Source organism: Lentinus tigrinus (assembly GCF_003813185.1).
Source record: "Lentinus tigrinus ALCF2SS1-7 unplaced genomic scaffold L226scaffold_3, whole genome shotgun sequence".
NCBI classification, from domain to species: domain Eukaryota; kingdom Fungi; phylum Basidiomycota; class Agaricomycetes; order Polyporales; family Polyporaceae; genus Lentinus; species Lentinus tigrinus.
The window spans coordinates 970,112-993,219 of record NW_027137912.1 but is presented as its reverse complement, the minus strand read 5'-3'; the positions used below and the strand labels follow the sequence as shown (position 1 = coordinate 993,219).

General features: G+C 54.4%; 11 protein-coding genes across 11 annotated transcripts; 8 read left to right on the top strand and 3 right to left on the bottom strand.

Moving 5' to 3' along the window:
- The first annotated feature begins 128 nt into the window (after nucleotides 1-128).
- L226DRAFT_609041 (uncharacterized protein) lies at nucleotides 129-886 on the top strand. The gene is made up of 3 exons (XM_067686014.1): nucleotides 129-301; nucleotides 368-409; nucleotides 460-886. The coding sequence occupies exons 2-3, from the start codon at nucleotides 387-389 to the stop codon at nucleotides 695-697; spliced, it is 261 nt and encodes an 86-aa protein (XP_067540646.1). The 5' UTR covers nucleotides 129-301; nucleotides 368-386; the 3' UTR covers nucleotides 698-886.
- Nucleotides 887-1,614: 728 nt separating this feature from the next.
- Nucleotides 1,615-2,877, top strand: L226DRAFT_557354 (60S ribosomal protein uL30; the record flags this gene model as incomplete). Its single annotated transcript, XM_067683170.1, has 6 exons — nucleotides 1,615-1,631; nucleotides 1,694-1,709; nucleotides 1,766-1,858; nucleotides 2,050-2,216; nucleotides 2,266-2,403; nucleotides 2,460-2,877. 6 exons carry the CDS (start codon nucleotides 1,615-1,617, stop codon nucleotides 2,779-2,781), a joined length of 753 nt encoding a protein of 250 aa, XP_067540645.1. The 3' UTR covers nucleotides 2,782-2,877.
- Nucleotides 2,878-3,028: 151 nt separating this feature from the next.
- L226DRAFT_609039 (uncharacterized protein) lies at nucleotides 3,029-4,677 on the top strand. The gene is made up of 2 exons (XM_067686013.1): nucleotides 3,029-3,229; nucleotides 3,277-4,677. The coding sequence occupies exons 1-2, from the start codon at nucleotides 3,153-3,155 to the stop codon at nucleotides 4,550-4,552; spliced, it is 1,353 nt and encodes a 450-aa protein (XP_067540644.1). The 5' UTR covers nucleotides 3,029-3,152; the 3' UTR covers nucleotides 4,553-4,677.
- Nucleotides 4,632-6,124, bottom strand: L226DRAFT_189802 (uncharacterized protein). The gene is made up of 5 exons (XM_067672756.1): nucleotides 5,972-6,124; nucleotides 5,735-5,921; nucleotides 5,132-5,683; nucleotides 4,819-5,066; nucleotides 4,632-4,765 (listed from the first exon to the last, which is right to left on the bottom strand). The coding sequence occupies exons 1-5, from the start codon at nucleotides 6,032-6,034 to the stop codon at nucleotides 4,712-4,714; spliced, it is 1,104 nt and encodes a 367-aa protein (XP_067540643.1). The 5' UTR covers nucleotides 6,035-6,124; the 3' UTR covers nucleotides 4,632-4,711.
- A 294-nt stretch (nucleotides 6,125-6,418) lies between these two features.
- L226DRAFT_609037 (PQ-loop-domain-containing protein) lies at nucleotides 6,419-8,714 on the top strand. Its single transcript, XM_067686012.1, has 7 exons — nucleotides 6,419-6,562; nucleotides 6,646-6,719; nucleotides 6,834-6,886; nucleotides 6,938-7,921; nucleotides 7,978-7,998; nucleotides 8,056-8,183; nucleotides 8,241-8,714. Exons 1-7 carry the CDS (start codon nucleotides 6,489-6,491, stop codon nucleotides 8,464-8,466), a joined length of 1,560 nt encoding a protein of 519 aa, XP_067540642.1. The 5' UTR covers nucleotides 6,419-6,488; the 3' UTR covers nucleotides 8,467-8,714.
- On the bottom strand, nucleotides 8,556-11,858 carry L226DRAFT_609036 (P-loop containing nucleoside triphosphate hydrolase protein). Its single transcript, XM_067686011.1, has 16 exons — nucleotides 11,634-11,858; nucleotides 11,519-11,584; nucleotides 11,342-11,471; nucleotides 11,177-11,292; nucleotides 11,069-11,123; nucleotides 10,828-11,014; nucleotides 10,511-10,773; nucleotides 10,307-10,449; nucleotides 10,104-10,254; nucleotides 9,624-10,048; nucleotides 9,300-9,570; nucleotides 9,196-9,239; nucleotides 9,002-9,140; nucleotides 8,909-8,948; nucleotides 8,831-8,859; nucleotides 8,556-8,770 (listed from the first exon to the last, which is right to left on the bottom strand). The coding sequence occupies exons 1-16, from the start codon at nucleotides 11,822-11,824 to the stop codon at nucleotides 8,663-8,665; spliced, it is 2,358 nt and encodes a 785-aa protein (XP_067540641.1). The 5' UTR covers nucleotides 11,825-11,858; the 3' UTR covers nucleotides 8,556-8,662.
- A 106-nt stretch (nucleotides 11,859-11,964) lies between these two features.
- Nucleotides 11,965-14,123, top strand: L226DRAFT_530260 (uncharacterized protein). The gene is made up of 9 exons (XM_067679806.1): nucleotides 11,965-12,162; nucleotides 12,213-12,396; nucleotides 12,456-12,630; nucleotides 12,686-12,789; nucleotides 12,839-13,134; nucleotides 13,191-13,349; nucleotides 13,403-13,549; nucleotides 13,600-13,785; nucleotides 13,883-14,123. Exons 1-9 carry the CDS (start codon nucleotides 12,037-12,039, stop codon nucleotides 13,937-13,939), a joined length of 1,434 nt encoding a protein of 477 aa, XP_067540640.1. The 5' UTR covers nucleotides 11,965-12,036; the 3' UTR covers nucleotides 13,940-14,123.
- A 434-nt stretch (nucleotides 14,124-14,557) lies between these two features.
- Nucleotides 14,558-16,109, top strand: L226DRAFT_189703 (uncharacterized protein). Its single transcript, XM_067672755.1, has 8 exons — nucleotides 14,558-14,598; nucleotides 14,652-14,777; nucleotides 14,844-15,024; nucleotides 15,077-15,254; nucleotides 15,321-15,421; nucleotides 15,476-15,654; nucleotides 15,710-15,942; nucleotides 16,010-16,109. The coding sequence occupies exons 2-7, from the start codon at nucleotides 14,652-14,654 to the stop codon at nucleotides 15,893-15,895; spliced, it is 951 nt and encodes a 316-aa protein (XP_067540639.1). The 5' UTR covers nucleotides 14,558-14,598; the 3' UTR covers nucleotides 15,896-15,942; nucleotides 16,010-16,109.
- A 146-nt stretch (nucleotides 16,110-16,255) lies between these two features.
- On the top strand, nucleotides 16,256-17,527 carry L226DRAFT_566605 (uncharacterized protein; the record flags this gene model as incomplete). Its single annotated transcript, XM_067683930.1, has 2 exons — nucleotides 16,256-17,055; nucleotides 17,116-17,527. The coding sequence occupies 2 exons, from the start codon at nucleotides 16,256-16,258 to the stop codon at nucleotides 17,525-17,527; spliced, it is 1,212 nt and encodes a 403-aa protein (XP_067540638.1).
- Nucleotides 17,528-17,602: 75 nt separating this feature from the next.
- Nucleotides 17,603-20,828, bottom strand: L226DRAFT_478598 (DNA repair protein, SNF2 family). The gene is made up of 12 exons (XM_067676805.1): nucleotides 20,106-20,828; nucleotides 19,847-20,054; nucleotides 19,669-19,791; nucleotides 19,509-19,613; nucleotides 19,382-19,455; nucleotides 19,110-19,332; nucleotides 18,747-19,056; nucleotides 18,594-18,695; nucleotides 18,370-18,539; nucleotides 18,248-18,313; nucleotides 17,918-18,179; nucleotides 17,603-17,865 (listed from the first exon to the last, which is right to left on the bottom strand). The coding sequence occupies exons 1-12, from the start codon at nucleotides 20,796-20,798 to the stop codon at nucleotides 17,757-17,759; spliced, it is 2,445 nt and encodes an 814-aa protein (XP_067540637.1). The 5' UTR covers nucleotides 20,799-20,828; the 3' UTR covers nucleotides 17,603-17,756.
- Nucleotides 20,829-21,061: 233 nt separating this feature from the next.
- Nucleotides 21,062-23,047, top strand: L226DRAFT_609032 (uncharacterized protein). The gene is made up of 3 exons (XM_067686010.1): nucleotides 21,062-21,774; nucleotides 21,830-22,522; nucleotides 22,587-23,047. Exons 1-3 carry the CDS (start codon nucleotides 21,079-21,081, stop codon nucleotides 22,956-22,958), a joined length of 1,761 nt encoding a protein of 586 aa, XP_067540636.1. The 5' UTR covers nucleotides 21,062-21,078; the 3' UTR covers nucleotides 22,959-23,047.
- The last annotated feature ends 61 nt before the right edge of the window (nucleotides 23,048-23,108 follow it).

Here is a 23,108-nt window from a genome sequence, read left to right as displayed (position 1 = left end):
TGGGACAAGGTGCGAGAGTAGGGGAGCGGTATGGTCGACCTTGTGGTGAGCGTGCAATGACACGAACGCGTTTCCAAATTTTGGGCAACGCGTTCAGAGACGCCCAATGCACTCTCTGGCGTTGCGATCGCTAGTCACGCGTTCTCTCCGTCCCATTCCGACTCGTTCCCTTCGGCCCCTCCTCATCCGAAGCGGCTCCTTAGACCAAGTCCGACGGAAGCGCGACCGTCGCGAGTCGCGACCACCGTCAACAACGAATCAGAGAGTACCGCGAACTATTGAGAGAGAGTCCAAGGTTGAGGTAAGTACTTACATAGATCTTGACTTGAGACTGTAACTTGGTCATATCTGTTCATACACGACATAGAGTGATCACTTCAACAATCATGCCTCCACCGCTACTCTCTAGGTATGGACCTCGCATTGCACGCCTTCTACGCAATCTAATACGGACTCCAGGTCTATGGACCCCATCTTGGGTGTCTTCACAGGCATCTTTGCTTACTACCTCTACGAGAAACATCCTCGCACAGCTATGCCCGAGGAACTCAGACTGATGTCCTTGTTACGGTGGAAACGGGAGAAGTGGCAGCAAGAGCGAGAGCGGAAGTTGTTGGGCACGGGAGAGGAAGCCATTGACTGGCAAGCAATCGAAGCAAGTGCGGAGGTGGAAGGCAAGGGTTCTGGACGGTCATGATGAACATTGATTGAATCCATACCAGAAACAGAGTCCAACTGTTTCTGTAACATACATCTTGCGTTCGATGCCATCACCTCTCATCGTACCCCTCCAAGCCGACCACGCTGTGACCCGCAAGGTAGACTCCAGAGCAATGACGATGAGGTTATGAGCTTCGCGGTGAATCGTACACCAGATATCAGGGCTTGTGTGTTACCGCAGAGGAAATAATCGCGAGGAAACACATTACAAGGAAGACAATGAGCCGACTGGAGATGGGCTCTCAGTCTGAGGAGAGTCAGACCAGAGATTCAGCAAATCAAGAGCGTTGTTGCAGGCGTTCTGCTCGGCTCTTACACTGCAAAGAACGTATCGTTTCCGGCACTCCAAAATCGAAACGATACTCTTGGAAACGAACTACCTTCCTAATCCTCTTCCAAGTGAGCGACGATAGCCTTCATGTTATCGATACACGACGTGCGGACAAAGATTCTATAGGTCAGGACATGCACCGGAAATTCGTGGGCAGTCTATCATTTCCTGGCATTTTGGCTTAAGCGCCCTCGAAAACAAAGGAAATGATAGACTCCTCACGAATTTCCGATGCATGTCCTGACCTATAGAATCTGCACTTGCACGTCGTGATAGAGGCTCCTGATGCCTTCTGCTGACGGAGAAAGGCATGAAAGGCAGGCTTTCAGCATATTGCCCTTGGCCAGAAAAGTTAGCATTTGGACTAATCATTTCCAAGGCAATTTCCGAAGGGGGAAATGGTCATGTCTTCGCAGTGTTAGGAGCGCCAAATTTGGGCGTCTGAGAACTCGTGGGAAGAAGTAGTAAGAACTGCATAGTCCAACTCAGCCACCGAACCGGTTTCAGCACGCGCTTCTTGCAACGCCCCGAGGCCCAAAGCTCGTCGTTCCTCAAGACTCCCAATGGCCCCCTCAACTACGTGCGTATTGACATTATAGCAGTGTGCAGGACTCTGTAATATTGATGCTTCGTTGTTGTCAGCGTCCCGACCGTCTCGGTCAGTTTCCGTGGCGTATTTGCTCCAGCCGAGTGAATCCTGACCAGTTTGCACAGGACGTCGAAGTCCCGGAGACCCTCCTCAAGAAGCGCAAGCAGAACGAAAAGGCCAGGGAGGAGCGATTGGCCGCGGCCGTCGCAGCACGCAAGGTACGTTTTCTACTTCGTCTGGACCATCTTGTCGCGCACACTTTTACTTCATGATGCATACTATTACTCTTGGCTAGTGGGAATTTATCTTCACTCTGTTGCCGGAAACATACCATCTTTCGGGACTGATCTATCTACCTTCATCTCCGTATGTCGTGGAATTCGCAAGCTGACCATGCCCACACACGCAGGCTGCGAAGGCCAAGCGCAAGGTCGTCTTCAAGCGCGCTGAGACCTACGTGAAGGAGTACCTCGCGAAGGAGAAGGAGGAGATCCGTCTCAAGCGTGAGGCACGTGCAGCTGGTGACTTCTACGTGCCCGCGCAGGCGAAGGTTTACTTTGTCGTCCGTATCCGGGGGTAAGTTATACTCCTTCTCTACTCGGTCACAGCTAGACTTTTGCATCAGTATCAACAACATCGCCCCCAAGCCCCGCAAAATCCTCCAGCTTCTCCGCCTCCTCCAGATCAACAATGGTGTGTTTGTAAAGGTGACCAAGGCCACCGAGCAGATGCTCCGTCTCGTCGAGCCCTACGTCACCTATGGGTGCGTTGTCTTTGGTAGCTTGAAGTCATCAAGCATGGTCTGATCGGATGACATAGCGAGCCCAACCTGAAGTCCGTCCGCGAACTCATCTACAAGCGTGGTTACGGCAAGGTCAACAAGCAGCGTATCCCCCTCTCTAACAACGCTGTTATTGAGGAGGCTCTCGGGAAGTACGACATCCTCTCCGTCGAGGATCTTGTACACGAGATCTTCACCGCCGGTCCCAACTTCAAGCAGGCGTCGAACTTCCTCTGGCCCTTCAAGCTCTCCAACCCCACCGGTGGCTGGAGGACACGCAAGTTTAAGCACTTCATCCAGGGCGGTGACTTCGGTAACCGGGAGACGAACATCAACAAGCTCATCCGCCAGATGAACTAGGTTGGTGCTTGTGGGCAGCTCTTTCTGTGTCGGGGGAGCTGTAGGGGAGCGTGTATGAGGGAGTATGTCTGGCATGCTATATCACTATTACGACGACTACCACCGACTACCTTGTATGCCATTATGTTCACCTCAATCCTCGAAAACTGTACTGCCAGACTTCCTCGACCGCTTGTTCTGCTGTGTCCGTTATGATCGTGTGCATAAGTAAGCGCGTCAGATTTGCCATGAAGCGCCGGGAGGATTACGAGTGCTCTCCACAACACGACCATCTTTGTTGGGACCTACACTTCACTCAGCCATGAATACGCTTCGTCTGTCCCACACACGACGCCTTTGTGCCCGATAGTTACTGTCCGTGATACTTCGCGATGAATCGCTGTACAACAAACCAGGACAGTCGCTCGGGTTCTGGTCGGGAGGTCAACAATTTACTGCACACGCTGAGGTACGCATTCGGCCTCGCATGAAAGCTCCGTCTGACATTCATTCTAGGGGCGAACAATTCAGACACTCGCAGAATCTTCTACGATCAAAGGCTCATCTTGCTGCAGTCGCCGCTCGGTCATATAACGATCCCTCCCTTCCCTTCTCCGATATCTACAAGTACGCACAGACACGGGCCGAAGAACGCTTGCGCGAGCAGAATGCCACTCCCCCACCCCTCCCTGTGATCCAGGATGGCCAATTGCAACACGGGTATCCACGCGGTCCCGTTCCAGGTCCTCCAGTGCCCAAGAGTTGGAGCGGCCTCTTCAAGCAAGATCACGCACGAGCCCGGAATACCACTGCCTTCCGCCATGACGCTCTATCGCTCATCCTCTCGCACATGCCGTGGAGCTTTGGGTCGAGCGACGTGCCCCTCCTCTTGACCCAAGAGGAGCTCCAGTCCCCTGCAGCAGTCTACGGCCGAATGCACGACACCGCCGGGTCGCGGGTTCCTCCGCTCGCGCAAATATGTCTCGATGTCCTGCTCGCCCAGTTCCCGGATGCAGTCGAGTTCCGGGACGAGCTGCTCGAGATCCTCCCACCCCACTTCTATCGCGATGTGCTCAGGTACACTGCGGTGCACGATCCACTTCCGAGCACGAAGCTGTATGCTTTGTGTGAGCCGGACGGCCACGTAGACGGGGAGCTCATTGTTGTTGGACCACAAGCTACTTTGCAGAGAGACACTTTGGTGAGTGCATCGCCAACGGTCGCCGCTCGTCAGTATGGAGACAGTGGGGACGCAAGGTCGGATGACAGGGGAGAAGGATCATCAACAAGTCGCGAGACCGATGTCCCTACGGAACTCGAGGATTCTTGGGAGGCGGAGTTGTCCTCGTCGCAAGACCTCCCACCACCGATGCACACGCTTATCGTGTTGAACACTTCTGTGTCCATCTCGACACTCTTCGCATTTCCCCTCACTCTTACCCGTCTTGCCCTCCTCGCTATACCGGTCCCCACTCCTGTACACAGGCTGCCGCGTATATGCCCCCTCCTAGAGGTGCTTGACCTCTCCTATAACGCTTGGCTCAACGACCCGCCGGAAGGGAAGGGGACGGTCATGGCCGAGAGCACCTTGGAGAGGATCGAGTGGGAGAAGTGGGCGAGGTTACGGGTACTGGGTCTGAGGCAATGTAACGTGCCAGAGAACATCGCCACGCGAGTGAACAGAGGACGTTTGCTGGATGTGGTACACATAGTAGGGATAGAGGACCGGACATTTGGTAGTAGTTTGACTGTCGTAGAGGGATTGCTGAAGAGTCTCACTTTGTCTGACTGAACTTCACAGACGCAAGGATGTGACTATCCGAGGTTCGAAGTCTGTTCATGGATACAGATCCAGTGTGAGCGCGATACAAAGTTTATGATACATAGCTATGTGTGCAGATGATGGTGACGATTTCGCTGGTCCATAGGAGGGTATCAGCGCAGCGGAGTGTCATGGACGCTCCTGCGATTCCACGAACTGGTGCAGGTCGAAAGGGGGTAGGACCTGCCAAAGCTGATAAGAAACACAAACAAGCAAGTAGCGAGAACTCGACGTACTTCTTCAGTCTCTTTCTCCGCCGGCGATTTCTTGATCCCGGAGATGGCATTCTCAAGGCTCCCAGTATCCTTCACAGGGACAGGCTTCGTCTCCAGAGACTGCTTCCCTGATGGAGGCAAGGACACGCCCGCAGGCCATGTACTCCGAGGCGGTACCTTCACCTCTTTCTCGTGCAGCATTCCCCAGAGCGTGGTCGTGTGTCGCGCGTAGAGTTCAATGCGTGAAATGGCCGGCTGCTTCGCTCGATCTGAGTGGGTACGTGCGTTAGATCCACGAGGAACTACGTGAGATGTGAACAGCATGGAGACTCACATAGAATGGCGCCGTCAATTTGATCGGCGATGCCTTCGCGCCGCTGCTGTGTCATGTATGCTGCGAGCGGGCTATTCTCTGGCTTGATGTATGCCAGCAATCCGCCGACGTCCCTCAACTCGTGTAGATACCGTGCCCGATCTTCGGCGCGACTGAGTGCATTGGCCTCGGAGTACAGACCCTGTACCCGGTGTAGCAACTGTTCGCTCGCTTCTTCGGACTCGGGACCTAACATCTCAGTATCTTCATCTTCGGGTCGCGACTTCGATGAAGCGGACAGCAGCGGGGGATGAGGTAGCGGTGTCGAGGAACCTGGAGGGTAGTACGGGAGCGGCGCTGTTCGTGCTGCTTCGATGAATGCTTGGATACGTAGGTTCAGTGCGATATGCTCGGGGTTCACGGAAGTAGAAGGGAGGTATTCCCATCTCCCGGGCGACGCTGTGGAGGAAGCTGGAACGTCTTCTGTATCCTCAGACAGCACAGACGGAAAATGTTTGTTGAGCAGGGCTTTCGCGTCGTCGATCCTGCCAGTGAGTATATGCGTTCGTATCTCTGGATCGGCTTGTCAGCGCATATGGAAGGACGTGAATTAGATGGACATACCTTTCCGCAGGTCACCTAGCGCAAGCTTCTTCCTGAGGTCCGCCAGGTCTTCGGCAAACGGCCTCTCCGACGAAGGCATGACTTCGTCTCCGTCCGCGTCGACATGGGCCACGCTGCTTTCGCTCACGAAGGCCTCTGCGGTGCTGTTGAAGCAGTTGTGTACGAGGTAATCAAGGACAAGTTCTCTCTGGGCCCGGGGTTGGACGGCAGTGGAGTATAGTATACGAAGCTACTTACCAGCTCCTGTGGTGCGGGGTGAAGCAGGCTACCAGTCCTGGAGGATTCGGCCTTGCTTGGCATGGTGCTTGCAAGGACGATTTGGGAATAGCGTCAAGGTGTCGGGGGTGACGGATCTTGCGACCACGAGTATTGTCAAGTGCCACAATACTCGCGGATTGTCAGACGAGCCACTGAGCGGTGTGAATGAGTGTTTGGCAATGATTGCGTGAGGTGCGTGACGAGGAGGTATGTATCCCCAGGTCAGTCGAGGTCGTGAGCTGAGGGGAGTATCGAGAGCAGCCGGGGGCGAGGAAGCAGAGGAGAGCAATGCGGGAGGAGCAATGCCCAGAATAGTAGTGTCGGTGAGAGAAAGGCAGGCTCAGTTGCCGGCGGATGCGGCGGCGCGCCAAGATAGGCCTCTGAATCGCACCGCGCGTGCTCTCCCTCCCTGCCCCCTCCTGCTATCTTCCCCCAGACCGTCCAAGACCCCCTCCTTGTCGACCTCCTCGTCCCCGGCACCCGCGCAACCGTGTCCATGCTGCTCAGCGCAGGCCTCAGCGACCTTCTAGGCTACACCTCCATCGCGTGCTGGCTTGGTGCCCAGTTTCCGTGAGTCCCGGCTTCTTACCCCGCAGTTCCCTTGCAGGACGTGTGCACATCGGCGCACGAGGGTCTGACTTCCCAACCGCCAGGCAAGTGATTGAGAATGCTAGAAGACAGTCGGTAGAGGGCCTCGCCCTTCCCTTCCTGATGAATTGGCTATTGGGTGAGTACGCGCCGTTCACCCCCTCGCGATCCCGCATCCAAATCGCGCGATTTGTCGCGTGAGCTACGCCCACCGTGCGCTTCTATAACTGATGTTTGCCGTTGTATTCTGTAGGTGACACTACCAACCTGATAGGATGCATCTTGACGCACCAGCTGCCCTTCCAGGTGAATTACCGTGACTCACCCATTCGCGAATATCTCTCACATCACGCCTAGACGTACCTCGCGACGTACTTCTGTTTCGTGGACTTCTCCCTTTTGGCGCAGTACTACTACTATATGTCCCGGGCACCCAAGGACATACGTCCGCCATACCTCCATAGTCGAGACCGCACCGCACCAAGCACCATCGCAGCCCGTCGATTATCGCTCGACCGTGGACCCGGCGCACCGCATTACCGCGCTCTCTCTAATGTCGCAGCCAACGTCGCAGCGGTGGCAGCGCTCGCCGCACAGCAAGAGGAGCAAGGACGCTGGCACGGACGCTCACATTCCACAGAGCCTCATCCCACAACGTACGATGACGATGACGACGTTTCGGAGGATGCACTCGCGCGGTTGACCGAGAGTTTCCACTCGGACGGCGGTCGGTCATCCCGCCGCAAGCAGGTCGTGTGGGGCCATGACTCGTTTACTGGCAGCAGGGGGCCGAGCGCGGGCAGGAGCCGACAATCAAGTCATATGCCCGCTGCGTTGCAGATGAGCTCACCTCCGACGGAGGAGGTAGACCCCTTCCCGCGTGGACGACCGCTCGTCAGGGCTGCCGACCGTGAAGACGACGATGAGGAGTGGCTAAGCACGAGCGCGCAGAGGCGCAGTTCTCGAGCGAGCAGGAAAGGAGCGACCATGGTGTTCCTCGGCGTATGGGCTTTGTTTGGTGTCGGCACGTTAACCACTGGCAGGTCACCGCTCTCGACTGGGTTGATGGAGAGGACGGGACAAGTGCTCACACGAGCAGAGGTTCCAATACCTCCGTCAGTCTCCCCAGAGCCGCTCTACGAACACTCGATAGCCGATGCTATTCTCTCTGCGCAGCTGGCCGGAGAGCCTGCTGTGTTCGAGTTTTCTCATTCGGGTATCAACACCCTAGACGACCACCCGGACACTGGACCCAGCACGGAGTTTATCATTGGTCGTATCTCAGCTTGGATATGCACAACACTCTATCTCACGTCACGATTACCGCAAATCTGGAAGAATGTGAGTTTCGTGGTTGGACTGTTGTGGCTACGTGGCTCAAGGCTGACGTTCTTTAGTATGTTAGGAAGTCGGTAGAGGTAAGACTGAGCGGATCAGTACATGTTCCAGTACTGACATTGTCTGTTGGACTGCAGGGCCTTTCCATATATTTATTCATCTTCGCATTCCTCGGCAATTTCTTCTACGTTGCATCCATCCTCACGTCTCCCAATCTCCAACTTCCTGAACCACAAGCATCCGCTTTCATCCGCGAGAGTATCCCGTATGTTCTGTCTTGCTGTATCACTAATTGCACATCCCTGACCGCAGACTACCATAGATATCTCCTGGGAAGCGGAGGAACTCTGATGTTCGACGTGACGATCGTCACCCAAGCTTTCCTCTATAGCCCGAAGTCGGCCCGCGGCCGACGACCATCTCACTCCTATAATGAGGAAGAGGCCGGCCTGCTCAGTGGGGAAGCGACTGGACGGGATGCATCACCTGTCACCTCTCGACGGCGAGGCGGTAGCGTCAGCCGGGACACTTCTGTCGGTTTCCCATAGCTCACGGACGGTCATGGTACGCGGACTCCTTTGGTGACTTCAAGGGACTTGCCCATGCGCTGGAATGTATCTGTATGCACATCCATACTGTAGAAGGCTGATGATTCGGAGTGCTAGACGCTACAGCATACCGTGTATTGTACAGGTTGACAATCACTCGAGAATTCGTGCTTATGCCCTTGTGACATGGCGGAGATCAGTCTAGGCCTGCGTAACGGACATCTGAGTTCGCCTCTAGCCAAGCCATCCATTTCTTCAGGAAGGGACTCCCGTGCTGCACAGTGGACGAGTCACCAATAACGCACTAGAATACGACGTAGTCGCCATCAGCCTGGTTAGAGCATCAGCAAGACAATAGTCTCACCAGATGTCTGCGTGCACGGGTCATGGCCACTGCAAGACAATGAGCAAGAGCGGTTAGACACACAGAGCCTGCACTCACCGTTAAGTCGTCGTTTGTCCTTCAGGAACCCCACTTCCCGCTATGTTGGAAGGTATCAGAAACGACTATCTAACCAGTCAAGGCATCACGTACCTTGTCATTGCTCCGTACGAGACTGATGATGACAGCCTCTTTCTCTCGCCCTTGCATGCCATCAACTGTGCCAATCTCGAGCTGTGGTCCATGTGCCGGGCGTAATAGAGAAGTGAGGAGTGTGACCTGGGCTTGGTACCTGAAGGCAGCGGTGTCAGCGAAGGTGTACTACATGAGTTGGGAAGAAAGCCTACGGGGTGATGACTGCTATCTGAGACGGTAAAACGCCTGCGCCGACCTATCGTTTGCGGGTATTAGCGAAAGCATGCGAGACAATAAGGGCTTATTGAAGGCGCACTAGCTGTTCGATCCACATCTTCACTACGGACGCTTCGTTCTCATTGCACCTACTGCCCTCGTCTCCATCGCCTTCTAGTCGCTCAAAGTACTCACATCCGGCAGTGTCATAGAACACAACCGGAGTCCCCAGGATCTCCTTCTCGTCATCTTCCGACTCCGCTTTCGCATTCGGCAAGTCGCGCAGCAAGTGGGCCTCGACAGATGAATGGTTAGTGAGCTTCGAGTGGTACATGACTTTGGACGGGAAAACTGCGATCTGGGCATGCATCCTGGTAGAGGCATCCTTCAATGAAGGGTCGCGAAGCAGTGAAAGTGTACATACCGATACTGGACAGTCAACATCCGTTTGATGCCAGGCCCATACATTTTCTCCAATCTCTCGAACAACGTCGTTTCCAGTGAGCGTGGCGGACGTAGCCCAGGTTTCGAACCGGCCTTCCGCGGGTCTTTGGGAGCTGACTTAAGAGGCTCCTCAGGGTCGGCTGTCAGCGCAGGGTCACCTTCGTCGTCGCTTGCCCCGGACTGCTCTTCGTCCGTAATAGGACCCTCGACATCGTCTTCGCGCTTGTCGACGACTAGAGTCTTCCCAGCTGGCTTCCCACCAGGGGATTTCTTGGCTACCACATTTGTGGCCTCTTTCCCCCTTTTCTTGTCCTTCTTGTCCATGGAGATGATAGTCGGTGGGAGTTGCATAGGGTCACCGGCGAGGATCAGCTTCTGCGCTTTGAAGATGGGGATCCAGCAGACCTAAGGCAGGCACGGTCACCACCAATGAGAGATTTCGCAATGAAGACCGACGTACCGCCTCCACAGCCTGAGTCGCTTCGTCGATTATCACAACATCAAAGTTCTGTGATCGAACTTGCCGCCCTCCTGAGGAGTGACAGGTAGCGAGGACGACCTGAGAGTCTCCGAGGACGCTCTCAACGACACCGCCCTCTCGTTGTCGATACCTGAAAGAGAGGTCAACCAGAGTAACCGAAGGACGAGGTTCATGGGACATACTCTTTTCGCAACGCTCGCACTTCCTCCCACATCTTCTTCCTCTCGAGCCCTCTGGGGGCCTTCCCCTTTGCGCCCTTTCCCTTGCCTGAGAGCGTATCAAGAGCGGCTTCGAGCTCATTCTTGACATCCTTGGCCAAGGCCGCCTGTTCGAAGTAGTATGGTTAACGTTCTGGCATTGAGATGCGCTTACAATCAAGGACATGCCTGATCACTCCGGCTCGCCTTAACTTCGAGGGTAGCGTCGATGATATCTTCGTGCGCCATAACGCGCGCGGGATTTCCGACTCGGGTTACTTTCAGCTTAGTACCGTTGACGGTGGCCGGTAGGGCCAATAACCTCTCCAGTATGTTGTCCACAGACAGGTTCGACGCACCGCAAACCAGAAGCCTAAGGGGTTTCGGGTTCGCAGAAGTGACAGTCGTAAGCTGGCGTATCAACTCTATGAGAGTATGCGTCTTGCCAGTACCTGTGGGGATCTCGTGAGCAGATTGTGTCTCAGGACAAGCACGTAGAGATGTACCTGGAGGCCCATGTATACATGCGACTTCGGGCGATCCAAGCGCGAAGCGGATCGCTTCCTGCTGACTTGGGTTGAGCGATTGGTCGAAGAACGAGAGGTCTTTGATTGGCACACGCTCTGATGGAGGCATCATTCCCATCAGAACTCGTACCAAGGGGGTTTGCTTGGGGAGGAACTTGTCCTCTTTCTGGGTAATCAATGTCAGTAGGTCTCCACTCGACAGCAAAGGGTGTCGACTGACTGCATCGGAACTAGGTATGACGACTTTCTCAAGCTGATCGAGAGCTTTGTCCATCCTAGAGGATATGTGTCAGCAATATATGGCCTTACGAGAGTGAAGTTGACAGACCTGTCGTATGTTACACTGTTAGCGAGTTTGACCACACGACACCGATCGGGCAAGTTCAGGTCCTCTCCACTTGTCTCAGGAGGGTCCACCGCAATGACAATTTTCGTGTCTGTAACCTGCAAGATGTCAACACTCTTCGAGGGACGCTGCAGACTCATACTACACCTTATATACGACGCCCTCGGCGCCATCGTTCTTGCTCTTTTCCGGAACGCCGGACTTCTTAGGTTTAGCTGACTTCTTCTGTGCTGATGCTCCGGAAGAGTGCTCTTCGATGCGAGCGAGATCTCCTGGCCTGTTGCATGGTCTCAGTGGCCTCCTGGTTGGGAGAGATGGACATACCTCAATGTATGTGGAGGGAAGAGCGGACTTGTGTGGTACGCAGTCGGTCGCTCAAGCTCAACCAAACTAATACGCATATGTTACTACTATGCTCAGCTGAAGACGATGCACGCACGTCTTTCCTCCAAGACCGATTCCGACGGATGCTATACCAAGGCCAGCCAGACAAAGGCCCTTCTGTTCGAGCAGCTTGGGTGGGCAATTAGAGAGCAGGAGAGATGTACGCTCGATCTCTGCCTCCCTCTCCTTGTCCAGCAGGTAATGCTGTCTTGAGATGAAAGCCTTCAGCTGATCTTCAGTGGCCATGCTCGATCGCAAATCTTCGCAATCCGCTCATGCGGCAGGTGGGTAGAGGTGCAGGCGTCTTCTCGGACTGTGGCCGAGATTGATCGGGTTCTCGATCACGTCGCGTCAGTCGGTCAGACCCAGACGCGTCTTGACTACATCCAAACAACCCATGTTGCAGCTCTCTGCTTTCTTCTCTATTCCACGGACCTAGCAATCTATCACATATTGTTATGCCCCTTCGTCACCGTGGCTATGGTGCGTATATATCCTGCGATGGCGCAGAGCTCGAAGTGTACAAGACGAAGGTGGAGAACGACAAAGTAATTTCATGCTACATCGCCAGCGAGGCGGGCAAGGTGCGCCGAATGGATATTCAGACGATGTTCTCACGCCAAAGAAAGCTCAGGAGTTCAAGGTGCACTGGGTTGACTCGAAACCACCCTCGCATCTGGTAGTAGAGATCCGGATGGACGGACGGAGGATGGGTGTACTCTCTCATACCAAGCAGTCATCAAAGACGTCCAACGGTGGTTTCCGTATTGCACTGGATGCGCATTGTCCCTACCAGTTTGCCCCATTGACTACTACTGGTATGGTCCTGTCCAAGTGTTCCCAGTGCCCCGTCGTGACTCCCCTATCTCGGCCATAGACGACGACACGCTTCCTTCCGCGTATAGCGAGGAGCTGGGTACTATCGAGGTCAGGCTGAGACGAGTGCGCGACTTCATTGCCGTTCCATTTGTGCCGAAAGCCCAAAGCAGGCCCGGTCCAGCAAGCATTCACGAGCGTAACAGGAAGGGGGCGGGTCCCAGCCACTACGTCTCGTGAGTGGTGCTATACTATGTCGTTGCAAATGGGCGCTCACAAACAAGCATATAGTCTGGGAAAGACCAAAGAGGTCAAGGCTAAATCCACGATTCTACGACCGGTACTGATCGACGATAAGCCATACGTCACCTTCCATTTCTTCTATCGACCGAGAGGTACACTCCAGTCAATTTGAGGTGGCCACCTCTGACACCTTGTCCACAGAGTACCTTGAAGATAAGGGAATCATTCCCTCATCCTCCACCTCTAGGACTCACTCTGTCTCTGTCCCTTCGTCCTCAATATCCTCGGCAGACCAGCGAAGGAAACGACCGGAGGCCCTTGAACCTTCGCATAACGAGCCACCGCCAGCTGCCAAACGTCGAAGAACTGTACTTGAGGACGATGTGCCGAATGACGACAGCTTCCTAGACGTTGGCCATGCACCGGATGACTTCATCATGCCTACGGAGGATGTGGGGATGACTGACGAGGGCGATAACAAGGAGAACGTGGTTGAGGTGCGTCTTCATCGACGCAAGTTGACGTATTCTCATAACAGTAATTCCTTGCGCAGGTGCACCTTAGCTCCAAGGACAACTATGCGATGCCTGGCTCCAGTACCGGCTGTACACAACAGACGAGAGCAGTATCGGTCAAGCGGGAACCCAGTCCGGATCCTCCTATCGAAGAGGTCCCGGTTAGGGTGAAGAGAGAGCCCACACCTATAACGGAGGCGAGTCCTTACACGACACGCGGGCGCGAAATATTCACGTCCCGCCTCCTCAGATCCGTCTCAGTCATAAGAATAATTATGCAATACCGACATCGGGCTCCGATAATGTGCGGGTCAAGCAAGAGCCATCGGTGAAGAGGGAGCTTAGTCAAGTTATTCCGGAATCATCCTTGAAAAGAGAACCGACTCCAGCGACCGAGGTTGGTGACGTCGTTCAGTCGCTGTACATATAAGTCGAACGTGCCTGCAGGTGTACCTCAGCTCCAGGAACAACTACAGCATTCCGAGGACAAGCTGTAGTCCCGCTAGAGTCGCAGTCAAGACACAACATGACCGTGTCAAGGAAGAGCCGTCTGAGGATATGTGGATGCAACGGCATCATGCGAAGGACATGAAACTCGACACAGAAGATGCGGAGGAAGAGTCTATCGTTGAGGTCGGTGTTTTTGTTTCTGTCTGCAGACATGAGAACGACCTCAGGCCTGTCGACAGACTTTTTGCACTCGTCAACGGCTGATCGCTTTCTCCCCAAGATACACTTGAGTTCCCATGAATACCGTAATTCTTCGGTTTCGTCTCGAATGCCGTAAGTAAGGATGAAACGACGAGCCGTCCCAAGAAGGAGGAGGCTCAGTCAATGATCCTATCTCGGCGCATTCGCGAATTGCCCCGATGTCTGCTGAGTTCCAAAACTCCGGACTCTGACTTGCATGGTTCACCGGTGTAATTAAGGCTACAGCATATACTTCGAGTAATTGAGACCCGTTGGCGATCGCGTTACGCTTCTCAAGGGCCATTGCCCAACCCGGGCGCTCTGAGACGGGCAGATGACACTTTCCACAAGAACAAATCTGCTATGCTTCAAAAGTAGTCTCGCGCAGGAGAAAGCGAAGAAGACAGTCGGTCTCAAACGCGATACATCTCTCAGCCGCGTTCCAGCCATTTTGACACACGAGGTCATTGACCTCACTTAATCCGTCTAGCACATTGCTAGTTGTGCCTGCTCTCACTAACACCAAAGCTAAAGATTCGCTGTATCGCAGTGACCTGTATCGAACATTTGCACTGAATATTTATGCCTTAACTCAACTTGTCGGAGTCCGCAACTCCGCTCCGGCAGATGATACGTAACGACGCGTAGCACGTGACGACCGCGACACCCTGGGCGCGTCGGACGTCTCTGAACACGGTTCTCAGCTCGCCTACCTACCACTCCGAGTCTTCCTTCAAGGGCCAATGTATACTCGCGGTACCTGTCTGTTAGTACTATCTTTGCTCAACGCTCTTGACGTCCACCTCCAGATGCCCCTCAAACTTAACGATTACACGGCCCATATCACATGTGATGGGAGGGAGCTGGAGGCATACGGCACCAAGGAGGAGGGTGATCGCACTGTAACATGTTGGATTGCCAGTGAAGCAGGAAAGGTGTGCGCTCAGCTCGTGGACCTTTGGATACCCTAAGTCAATCTGAGTGGCACGTATCACCTACAGGAGTTTGTCGTGCATTGGAGCGATGAGACATCTACAGCTATAATGAAGGTTAACGTCTTGGTGGACGGCCGTCTTGCAGGGCTGTCTGCACATCAAAAGCGGCGCACCGGTTCTGTCGACTCGCTGCAGGAGCTACCAGGGCAGCATCGGAGATACCAATTCGCGCCTCTGATATTGACAGGTTCATCCACGCGTTCGAGCTCTGCGTAGGATGATGCTCACAACTGACTCAGATGATGATCGCGTTGCGTCCTCAAAGGCAAAGCCTAGTGCAGATCTGGGAACCATCGCGGTTGTCATGCGCAAGGTTGACCATTACACTCCCAGCGACAAGCTCTTCTCCCTACCGAATGTACCTGAGGTTGGGCCAGTGCATGAGAAGAGCAAGAAGGCTGGCGTGCACGCTGTGTCGTAGGCGCCATTGTGTACTGCTGACCTCCTTAGGAACTCATCCATCTTGTGCCCCTTCCATTCTAGCTTCGGAAAGGCTCAATCAACCGCGCCACGTACCACCCTCACGCCTCACGGGTTGGACCCGATACCCTTTGCAACCTTCAAGTTCATCTACCGACCCCTAGGTAAGCTCACTGTCGGATTACCTCCTCCGCGTGGCTTACATCCCAACAATTCAGCTCTTCTTCAAGCGAACGGTATTGCACCGAAACCATGTCCAAGCAAGAGACGGCGCGACGTGGACGATAGATCCAAAAATGATGGTCCAAGCAATCCCAAGCGTCAGCGTGCCGAGGCTCTGTCGGATAGCGACTCTGAGGACGAAGACGAAGACGAAGATCGAGTGACGTTCCTCCAGGTAATTCCTGTCACACCACATAACGCAGACATGTAGGTGCTGATATCTGGTTCAGGAGCAAATTACGATGCTTCAGGGACGTCTCGCTAAGGAGCAAGCGAAGAAGAAGAATATCAAACGAGAACCTTCTCCCATCGTCGTTCCTCCAGGAGAAGACATCATTGATTTGACAGTCAAGCGTGAGACCTCGCCCATCATTGTGGTTAACGGGGAGGTGGACGAGATCATCGACCTTACGTGACTGCACGACATTCGTAGTTTCTCTTTGACTTGGAGTTCTTGGAACTTGTGAGTTTTCGGATAGCGTATCTGGCATGAATGTCATCACGGTTTCTCAAGGCTTCTCGTTTTTTAGGCTCTACTACTGATACTCTCTTACTCCTCCTTACTATGTGGTTGTTTCTATTAGTACTGGCAGTATTGTACCACTACTTAGTCCGGTATCTCGTTCGGGCGCCTCAGTGTGTAGCTGAGCTCAGCTTGACCATCACAAATTTACGCCCTTATTACGCTACTCTCACCCTCACACAGTCTGAACCTCATCCAGTCCCTCCCAGTGTCTTAAGACATTCACTGTGCCGTTCTGCACGCAAACGCTATCATGCCCCCACGCCCGTCGCACAAGCGCGCCGCTGCATCTGGTAGCGACACAACGGTCGCGGACGGTTCGCGCAAGAAAACCCGCTTCGTCGAGCCGTCGGAAGACCCGGCCAACTTCGCTGAAGAGGTCGACGCGCAGCTCGAGAATTCGGGGCGACGCAAGGGACGCGTCAACACTGAAGGATATGAGTCGGACTCCAGCGACGATGGCGATGGCGTCGTGAATAGCCGTAAAGCAAGCGCAAACGGCGCGGCGGACGAGGAGGAGGAGGATATGTTCGCGATGGGGGACAAAGAGGAGAAGAAGGCCGAGGAGACCGGGAAGAAGAAGAAAGAGGAGTTTCTGCGTTTGGGGGACATCGAGGGGCAGGAGTTTGGCGAACAGTCGGACAAGGACGATGACGATAACGAGGAGCCGGAGGACGAGGACGACCTGGAGCGGCGGAAGAAGGCGGGCATGGGCTTCGAGCTGTCCGCGTTCAACATGCGCGAGGAGATGGAGGAGGGGAAGTTCTCGGCGGACGGGATGTACGTGCGTACGTTCGATCCGCACGCGGTGCACGACCGCTGGATGGAAGGCATGGACGAGAAGGAGATCAAGAAGGCGCGGAAGCTCCACAAGCAGCAAGAGAGGCTGCAGAAGGAGAAGCAGAAGGCCGAGGAGCGTGAGCTGCAGGAGCTGGGCGGAAAGGACCACATCGAGCAGGAGCTGGTAGGCATGCTGAAGAAGGGAGAAACCGTGCTGGAAGCTCTACAGCGTGTTGGCGCAAAGTCGAAGAAGACTGGTGTGCCAAAGAAAAAGTGCGTTCACTTTATTCAAGCCAACTATACGAGTCCGCAGAGTTGACCTCAATTATGCAGACCTAACAACAAAACGAAGCGTGGAGACCTCGAGGGTACCGCCATGGACGTCGACCCCACACCGCCAGCGAACGCAGGGCCTTCTGACATCGAGCAGATCACCCATCTTGCATCCACGCTCATGTCACTCGGTGACACTGACATCTACTCGAAAACATACGAGGAGCTGGTGCGTTCCGTCCGGGCGTCTGGGAAGGTCGACAAGGACTGGGTGCCACCGTCCGCCGACGTCAAGTACGAATACAAGTGGGACGTGCCGGAGGCCGGTGACCCTGGACAGGTCTTCGGACCGTTCAGCGAAGAGGAGATGAAGGCATGGCACAGTGCTGCGTACTTCGGCGTATCCGGGGAGAAGGTCAAGGTGCGCAAGGTCGGAGGCGAGTGGGGTAGTTGGGATGAGGTTGTTTCATGAGTTGCGCTCCCTCAGTAAACCGGATACCCTTGGCCGCCTCCTCGCTCTGCAGACGCGGTGAAGTTGGACCGACATGTAACATTATATGTATCTTTAGTCGATGCTACTACCCTGCTTGGATTGCTGTCACCTACGTGCGTGTGCATAATGATACAAAATAAGCAAACTTCCTCCGAAGCAATACAACCGTGCAAGACAAGATGAAGTAATATGGACAGCCCAAACCATGCTAGTGACTGATATACTGGAAGACGAACGACACTTCAGGCAAACCGACCTCGGCACGGAGAAGATCATCATGGTTATTCTTCAGCTCGCCGTTCGTGAAGTGATTCCATCTGTGTTCCTGGTGAGCAATCCGCCTCGACAGCATACACGCAGGGTACTTACGTGCTGGCGTCGCCATAAAGTAAAGCGGGAGCCTTGATGAACTGCTTTCCGTCCTTGCACCGCTTGCACTTGAATGTTTCGTGCGTCTCACAGAGCGTGTGCTCCTTGAACTGGAACAGCTGCCGGAGAGCATCAAGGGAGAAGTGCCGCTCGACATCCTCCTTCTCATCGACGACCGCGGACGACAGGGACTGCTTGTTCGCCTGCCGCTGGAAGATCTTCTCCTCAATCGTACCCGTGGAGATGAACCGGTACACGAAACCTGTCGCGCAAGGAAGCGGAAGATGTCAGGAGGATTCCATACAGCGGGATGAAGAGAGTGACGCGCACATTCTTTCTTCTGTCCGTCACGCCACACACGAGCAAGAGCTTGCTGATCTGCAGCCGGGTTCCAATCTGGAGGATGCGATATCAGAGGGCAGTGGAAGATAGGGAGGGGAATGAACTCATACCTGGGTCGAAGAGAATGAGGCGGTTTGCGCCGATGAGGTTGATGCCACATCCTCCTGCCTTGCTACTGAGAAGGAACACGAACTCCTTCCCGTTGGGGTCGTTGAACTGATCGACAAGCTTCTGACGCTTGTTGATTGTCATGGTGCCGTCCAGACGGAAGTACCCGTACCTGATGAAGGGAGTGATCAATGAAAGTGCGGTATTACGAAGATCGTAGACCCACTTCTTGCTTCGCAACAACTTCTCGAACAAGTCTAACGTTTGAGTGTAGTTGCTGATCAGGACGATCTTGTCGTTAGTCTCCGTGTGTATGCGATGCAAGAACCTGCAAGAACCATGTCAGGATCGCCCATGCCACACCAGCATACACTCTCACCTCTCTAAGACCAAGAACTTCCCGCTCCATTGGCAGTGGACGACTGCGTTCCGGCCCTTGTCCCGCGTGCTGCTACCCGCCCCGTTGAAGTCATCAGGAAGGAATTTCTCGGAACCACGTAGGTCGTTAGGAAGGTCGAGCAATTCCGGATGATTGCAAAGCTTCTTGAGCACATTGATTGCCTTGAGGGGCTGGGAGTCTTTCCCACGTAGCAGCGCTTGGATCTCGGGAGAGGAGATGAACAGTCGGTAGAGTGATAGTTGTAGTTCGGACGGTCGGCAGAATACCACCTGCTCGTACTTTACAGGCACTGAATGCGGATGTCAGCACCGATGCGTTGCTGGAACTCGATGCCATACGCACGGTACTTGGACAGCAGATCGTTGGTGCGACGGATGATGAACTTCGAGACGATGCCACCGAGCTCTTTCAACTTTTTCTCGCACTCCGCCTTGACGGCATCGGTAGCATCTGCATCGCGTCCACGAATGATTGCATTCTCAAAGTTCTTGCGGAAGTCGTTCTTGGTACCAAGGAAGTTGGGGTTTGCGAAGTTGAGTAGAGAGAAGTACTCAGACAAGTCATTCTGCACAACTATGTCAGTACTCGTACAACGGAGCGACGAGAGAATTTACCTGAATAGGTGTTCCAGACAAGATGACTCTCCGTTTAACGTTGAGACCATTCAAAGCCTGGAACGTCTGCGATTCTGAAGACGTTGTTAATTGTGTGCATGGTTACCAGGATCGAAAACGACAATACCCGAATTCTTCAACCGGTGGCCTTCATCACAAAGTAGCAGTCCAATCGTGCAATTTGCAAGATAGGCAGACAGCGTTCGCAATGTCTCATAGGATACAATCATCACTGGAAATGATCAGAGGGTCAGAACCACGTTCTGTACTGCGAGGGTGTCACTTACCAGGTTGAGAGACATTGCGTCCAGAGGCAGCTATCCAGCGTGCAACGCGTTCCAGCATCTCCGCCTTTCCGCCTTTGCCGTCGATAGCTAGGGCGGTAATGGCATCCTTGCCGAGCCACTTGACTGGATACTACGTTGAGCAAAACATGCGAAGTGCCAACCCACAACGGATACGTACCTAGTTCGTTCGCCCAATTCTTCACCAGGCTTGAAGGACATGCAATGATGCACTTCTCGATAGTCGGCCTTGTTGGATGAGGAGATTGTTTGAGTAGCGTCCACATGAGGGCGATGCATTGAAGAGTCTTGCCGAGGCCCATCTCATCGGCCATGATGCAGCCATACTGGTTCTCCACCACCATGCCAGTCGTGCACTTGTACAAGAACTGCACGACCGCGTTGGATGGGCTTAGAGAGAGGAAAGTGTGAAGACATACCTTAACACCTTCGATCTGATGTGGACGCAGTACCTTGCTCAGACGCGGGTCGATGACCACGGGGACCTTGTCCGCCTTCTTCTTCTTGTCCTTCCCGCCACCGAGCAACTCCTTCAAGCTCTTGTGCGGGTTGTACATACCTGCGGACTTCTCCTGGGCCTCCTTCAGCGCCCGCTCCTTCGCCTCTTCCTTCTCCCGCTCCCTTCGCTCCTCGTCTGTTTCCCGGTCATCGACAGTTGGATCATACAGAACAATTGCGTGGTCGGCCATCGGGTCGTGCAAAGGCCTCGGGATGATACATGCCAGCGGTCGGATGCCGAGAGCGACATTACTCTGTATCGTTGGTACAATCTCCCCGTCCTTGTTACGCATCTGAGGAATGGTGAAACGGCGACCCAGTTGATCGAACGGTTTCGGCTTGAAGACAGGATAGTTGACAATGTTATTGTCTAGGGGCCGCTCAAAGCCATCCTTGCCAGTCTTCTTCTTCTTCTTCGGTCCTCCTTCGCTCTCTGAGTCCGAGTCGTCCGAGCCAGCCTGGGCACCCTTGTATGAGACGCGTTTCCGCTTCCGTTGCGGCTGATCCCTTGTAACGGCGAGAGTGGGTGGTTTGAACGGCTTGTTGACCCGAGAGCTCTCCTGGAACCGGTCCACGACTTTTCCATCCGAGGTTGTCGGTGCACGTCGCAGCATGGCGGCCGAGAGCAGGAGAGATGTAGGTAGTTGGGATAAGAGAAGAGTTGATCAGCCACCACCTCGGACGCGCGATGTGGGGATTACATAACAGACGCGACGCGTGTGAGAGCACGTGATCGTAACACGCAGAAAACTCCGAAACCCAGTGACCCCTCTTCGCCGGCGCGGTACAACAGTTTTTCCCCATAGTGACTCTCAGCAACTGTTGTACCTGGCGTAAATGTAATGTACTGATAGCGGGGCAATACATGGCCAGTGGGCATCTTCTCCGCTTCCCATGTCTTGGTCGCTCGTCAGCCCATCGTCCCCGTCGTCCGGCAGGACCTACGCCCGCCCACTCGGGCTCAACGAGACCAGCTTCTACTACGACCGGATTTTCAACGGTACTGCGGACATCATCTGGCGCTATGTGGTGCAAAAGAGCGATCGCGCTAGGGACGCTGCTCTGTTCGGCGAGGAGAACGTCAAAAGAGCGTGGGCAACGCTCAAGCAATGGTATCCCCTCCTAGCCGTGCATACGGACGACTCGGACGGCTTGGACGCCGTCAAGTTCGTGGTCTCTGAGCAGGCAGTAACCCGCCACCGACCGGGCGAAGTTACTCTACGTACGGTCTCCTCCCCCGCGGAAGTCGATGCTCTGATATGGCGACTTATACGCGACGAACCGACGTCGGACCACCATCTCATATCCCGCCTCTTCGTCTTTGCGTACCAGGACCTACCGGGAACATTTGAGATCCTCTTCAGGGCGGCACACTCCATCGCAGACGGCATCTCCGGAGCTACAATCGCACGTACGTTCTTCGATGTCTTGACCTCGCCGCCTGGACACATTCCGCCATTGGAGGAGAGACTCTCCATGGCATTGCCGTGCGACCAGTTGAATCCTACCAACAGAATGACGCCTGCAAGGCAGCGATGGCGTCGGGCGATCGCACGAGTAACCTTCCTGAATCAACGGAGGAAGCTGGCGGTGGGTGCCTGCACTTCCTGGTAGTTGCTATCCGTGAGCTTGACAACAATTCCAGGGAGGACACACGCTTCCTCGAAAGGTCACCGAAACAACCTACCGGACGCCCTCTGTCACTGATCGTGGCGGCTCTCGATTTTCCGTCTCGGAGACTGCTGCGATCCTCGCTATGTGCAAGCGACACAAGCTGACCTTTGGTGCCGTCATCCCGGTCATTTCCCAGTTAGCGATCACGCGCATGTTGCACAGACGCTACTTGCGTGGCGAGCTTTCAGAGGACGAATGGGAGTACCGTCGGCGGCAGCCCATGCACTTTGGGGGACCCATCAACTTGCGCCCATACATGGACGACGAATGGCAACGGAAAGGCGGGGCTACGGAGGTCGCGCTCGCGATCGACTACTACGAGTGCACTCTCCCATTCATGCCAACGCCATTCGGGATCCGGAGGGATGAAGGTGTCCCGAGGGTTGACGGCGCGCCGCCTTACTCCGCGCTGATGTCTCAAGGGCGATTCTTCCACCGGTCGCGGCTTTTCCGGGCCCAGTTGCAGCGGCGCGTGAGCCATCCCCTGATGATGGATATTGCCTTGGCCAGACAGCCGAACTATGTCATGAGGAAGAAAACAAACGTTTGCCACTGGATCGCAGCACAGAAGGGGGAGCCTTTGCCGACCTTCGCTATCCCACCACATTGGGACAATGTTCCAACAGACTACGTCCCCGCCAATGGTCTGTCAAGCGTCGGACAGGTACATACTCATAGGTCCCCGTGTCTGCTTCTAGGACTATCCGTTTTTGACCCCTATCTAACAGATGTCTCTCATCCTACCGGAAACCTACCCGCTTCCTGCCGGGCATCCTCTCTCTGTGCGTACCGTACAGGCTGCAAGCCCCAGCTTTGGCGCAGTAGGGGACCCCTCGGCCTTCAGGGCCCGTCCAGCCGCTCCCCCAGTGACGGCAGAGCCCGATGCTCTCCTCCGCATCGTCAACGAGAATACCTACTTGCATAGTCGGCCATTCGAATTCTTCTTGGGCAACGCGACACAGCGCAACCAGATCTCCATGTTCCTCACCTTCGATGCTAACGTGTACACGAGGGAAGACATAGATGAGTTCATGCGCGAGTGCCGGGAGGCCGCGCTCTATTACTTGGTCGACAATAGTGTGTCCAAAGCAAAGTTGTAGCCATGGTCGAGTGAAGGGGTGCGGTGTTGTTCGGTAGCCGGATCGCTGTTGTATGCATTCAATGTTCGAATATTATATTTATATGGACTCATTTGCATCTTTGGGCGGTGAGAATGTGATTCACGCATGGCATGTTAGGACTCAAGAGTA

Coding starts and splice junctions, on each gene's coding strand:
- L226DRAFT_189703 (XM_067672755.1), top strand. CDS start 14,652: ATGCCCCTCAAACTTAACGATTACACGGCCCATATCACATGTGATGGG. Junction 14,778..14,843: donor TTGCCAGTGAAGCAGGAAAG/GTGTGCGCTCAG, acceptor TATCACCTACAG/GAGTTTGTCGTGCATTGGAG. Junction 15,655..15,709: donor ATCGAGTGACGTTCCTCCAG/GTAATTCCTGTC, acceptor TATCTGGTTCAG/GAGCAAATTACGATGCTTCA.
- L226DRAFT_478598 (XM_067676805.1), bottom strand. CDS start 20,798: ATGCTGCGACGTGCACCGACAACCTCGGATGGAAAAGTCGTGGACCGG. Junction 20,055..20,105: donor ATCAGATCGAAGGTGTTAAG/GTATGTCTTCAC, acceptor GCGGTCGTGCAG/TTCTTGTACAAGTGCACGAC. Junction 19,614..19,668: donor ACGCAATGTCTCTCAACCTG/GTAAGTGACACC, acceptor GATCATTTCCAG/TGATGATTGTATCCTATGAG.
- L226DRAFT_609039 (XM_067686013.1), top strand. CDS start 3,153: ATGAATCGCTGTACAACAAACCAGGACAGTCGCTCGGGTTCTGGTCGG. Junction 3,230..3,276: donor AATTTACTGCACACGCTGAG/GTACGCATTCGG, acceptor CATTCATTCTAG/GGGCGAACAATTCAGACACT.
- L226DRAFT_189802 (XM_067672756.1), bottom strand. CDS start 6,034: ATGCCAAGCAAGGCCGAATCCTCCAGGACTGGTAGCCTGCTTCACCCC. Junction 5,922..5,971: donor ACCCCGCACCACAGGAGCTG/GTAAGTAGCTTC, acceptor CCCCGGGCCCAG/AGAGAACTTGTCCTTGATTA. Junction 5,684..5,734: donor GCTAGGTGACCTGCGGAAAG/GTATGTCCATCT, acceptor AAGCCGATCCAG/AGATACGAACGCATATACTC.
- L226DRAFT_609037 (XM_067686012.1), top strand. CDS start 6,489: ATGCTGCTCAGCGCAGGCCTCAGCGACCTTCTAGGCTACACCTCCATC. Junction 6,563..6,645: donor TGGCTTGGTGCCCAGTTTCC/GTGAGTCCCGGC, acceptor CCCAACCGCCAG/GCAAGTGATTGAGAATGCTA. Junction 6,887..6,937: donor CGCACCAGCTGCCCTTCCAG/GTGAATTACCGT, acceptor CATCACGCCTAG/ACGTACCTCGCGACGTACTT.
- L226DRAFT_609032 (XM_067686010.1), top strand. CDS start 21,079: ATGTCTTGGTCGCTCGTCAGCCCATCGTCCCCGTCGTCCGGCAGGACC. Junction 21,775..21,829: donor ATCAACGGAGGAAGCTGGCG/GTGGGTGCCTGC, acceptor CAACAATTCCAG/GGAGGACACACGCTTCCTCG. Junction 22,523..22,586: donor GTCTGTCAAGCGTCGGACAG/GTACATACTCAT, acceptor CCTATCTAACAG/ATGTCTCTCATCCTACCGGA.
- L226DRAFT_530260 (XM_067679806.1), top strand. CDS start 12,037: ATGCCCCTTCGTCACCGTGGCTATGGTGCGTATATATCCTGCGATGGC. Junction 12,631..12,685: donor GGTCCCAGCCACTACGTCTC/GTGAGTGGTGCT, acceptor ACAAGCATATAG/TCTGGGAAAGACCAAAGAGG. Junction 13,786..13,882: donor AGGAAGAGTCTATCGTTGAG/GTCGGTGTTTTT, acceptor TTTCTCCCCAAG/ATACACTTGAGTTCCCATGA.
- L226DRAFT_609041 (XM_067686014.1), top strand. CDS start 387: ATGCCTCCACCGCTACTCTCTAG. Junction 410..459: donor CCTCCACCGCTACTCTCTAG/GTATGGACCTCG, acceptor TACGGACTCCAG/GTCTATGGACCCCATCTTGG.
- L226DRAFT_609036 (XM_067686011.1), bottom strand. CDS start 11,824: ATGGCCACTGAAGATCAGCTGAAGGCTTTCATCTCAAGACAGCATTAC. Junction 9,571..9,623: donor ATGTTGACTGTCCAGTATCG/GTATGTACACTT, acceptor TGCCTCTACCAG/GATGCATGCCCAGATCGCAG. Junction 8,949..9,001: donor TCGTACGGAGCAATGACAAG/GTACGTGATGCC, acceptor CTTCCAACATAG/CGGGAAGTGGGGTTCCTGAA.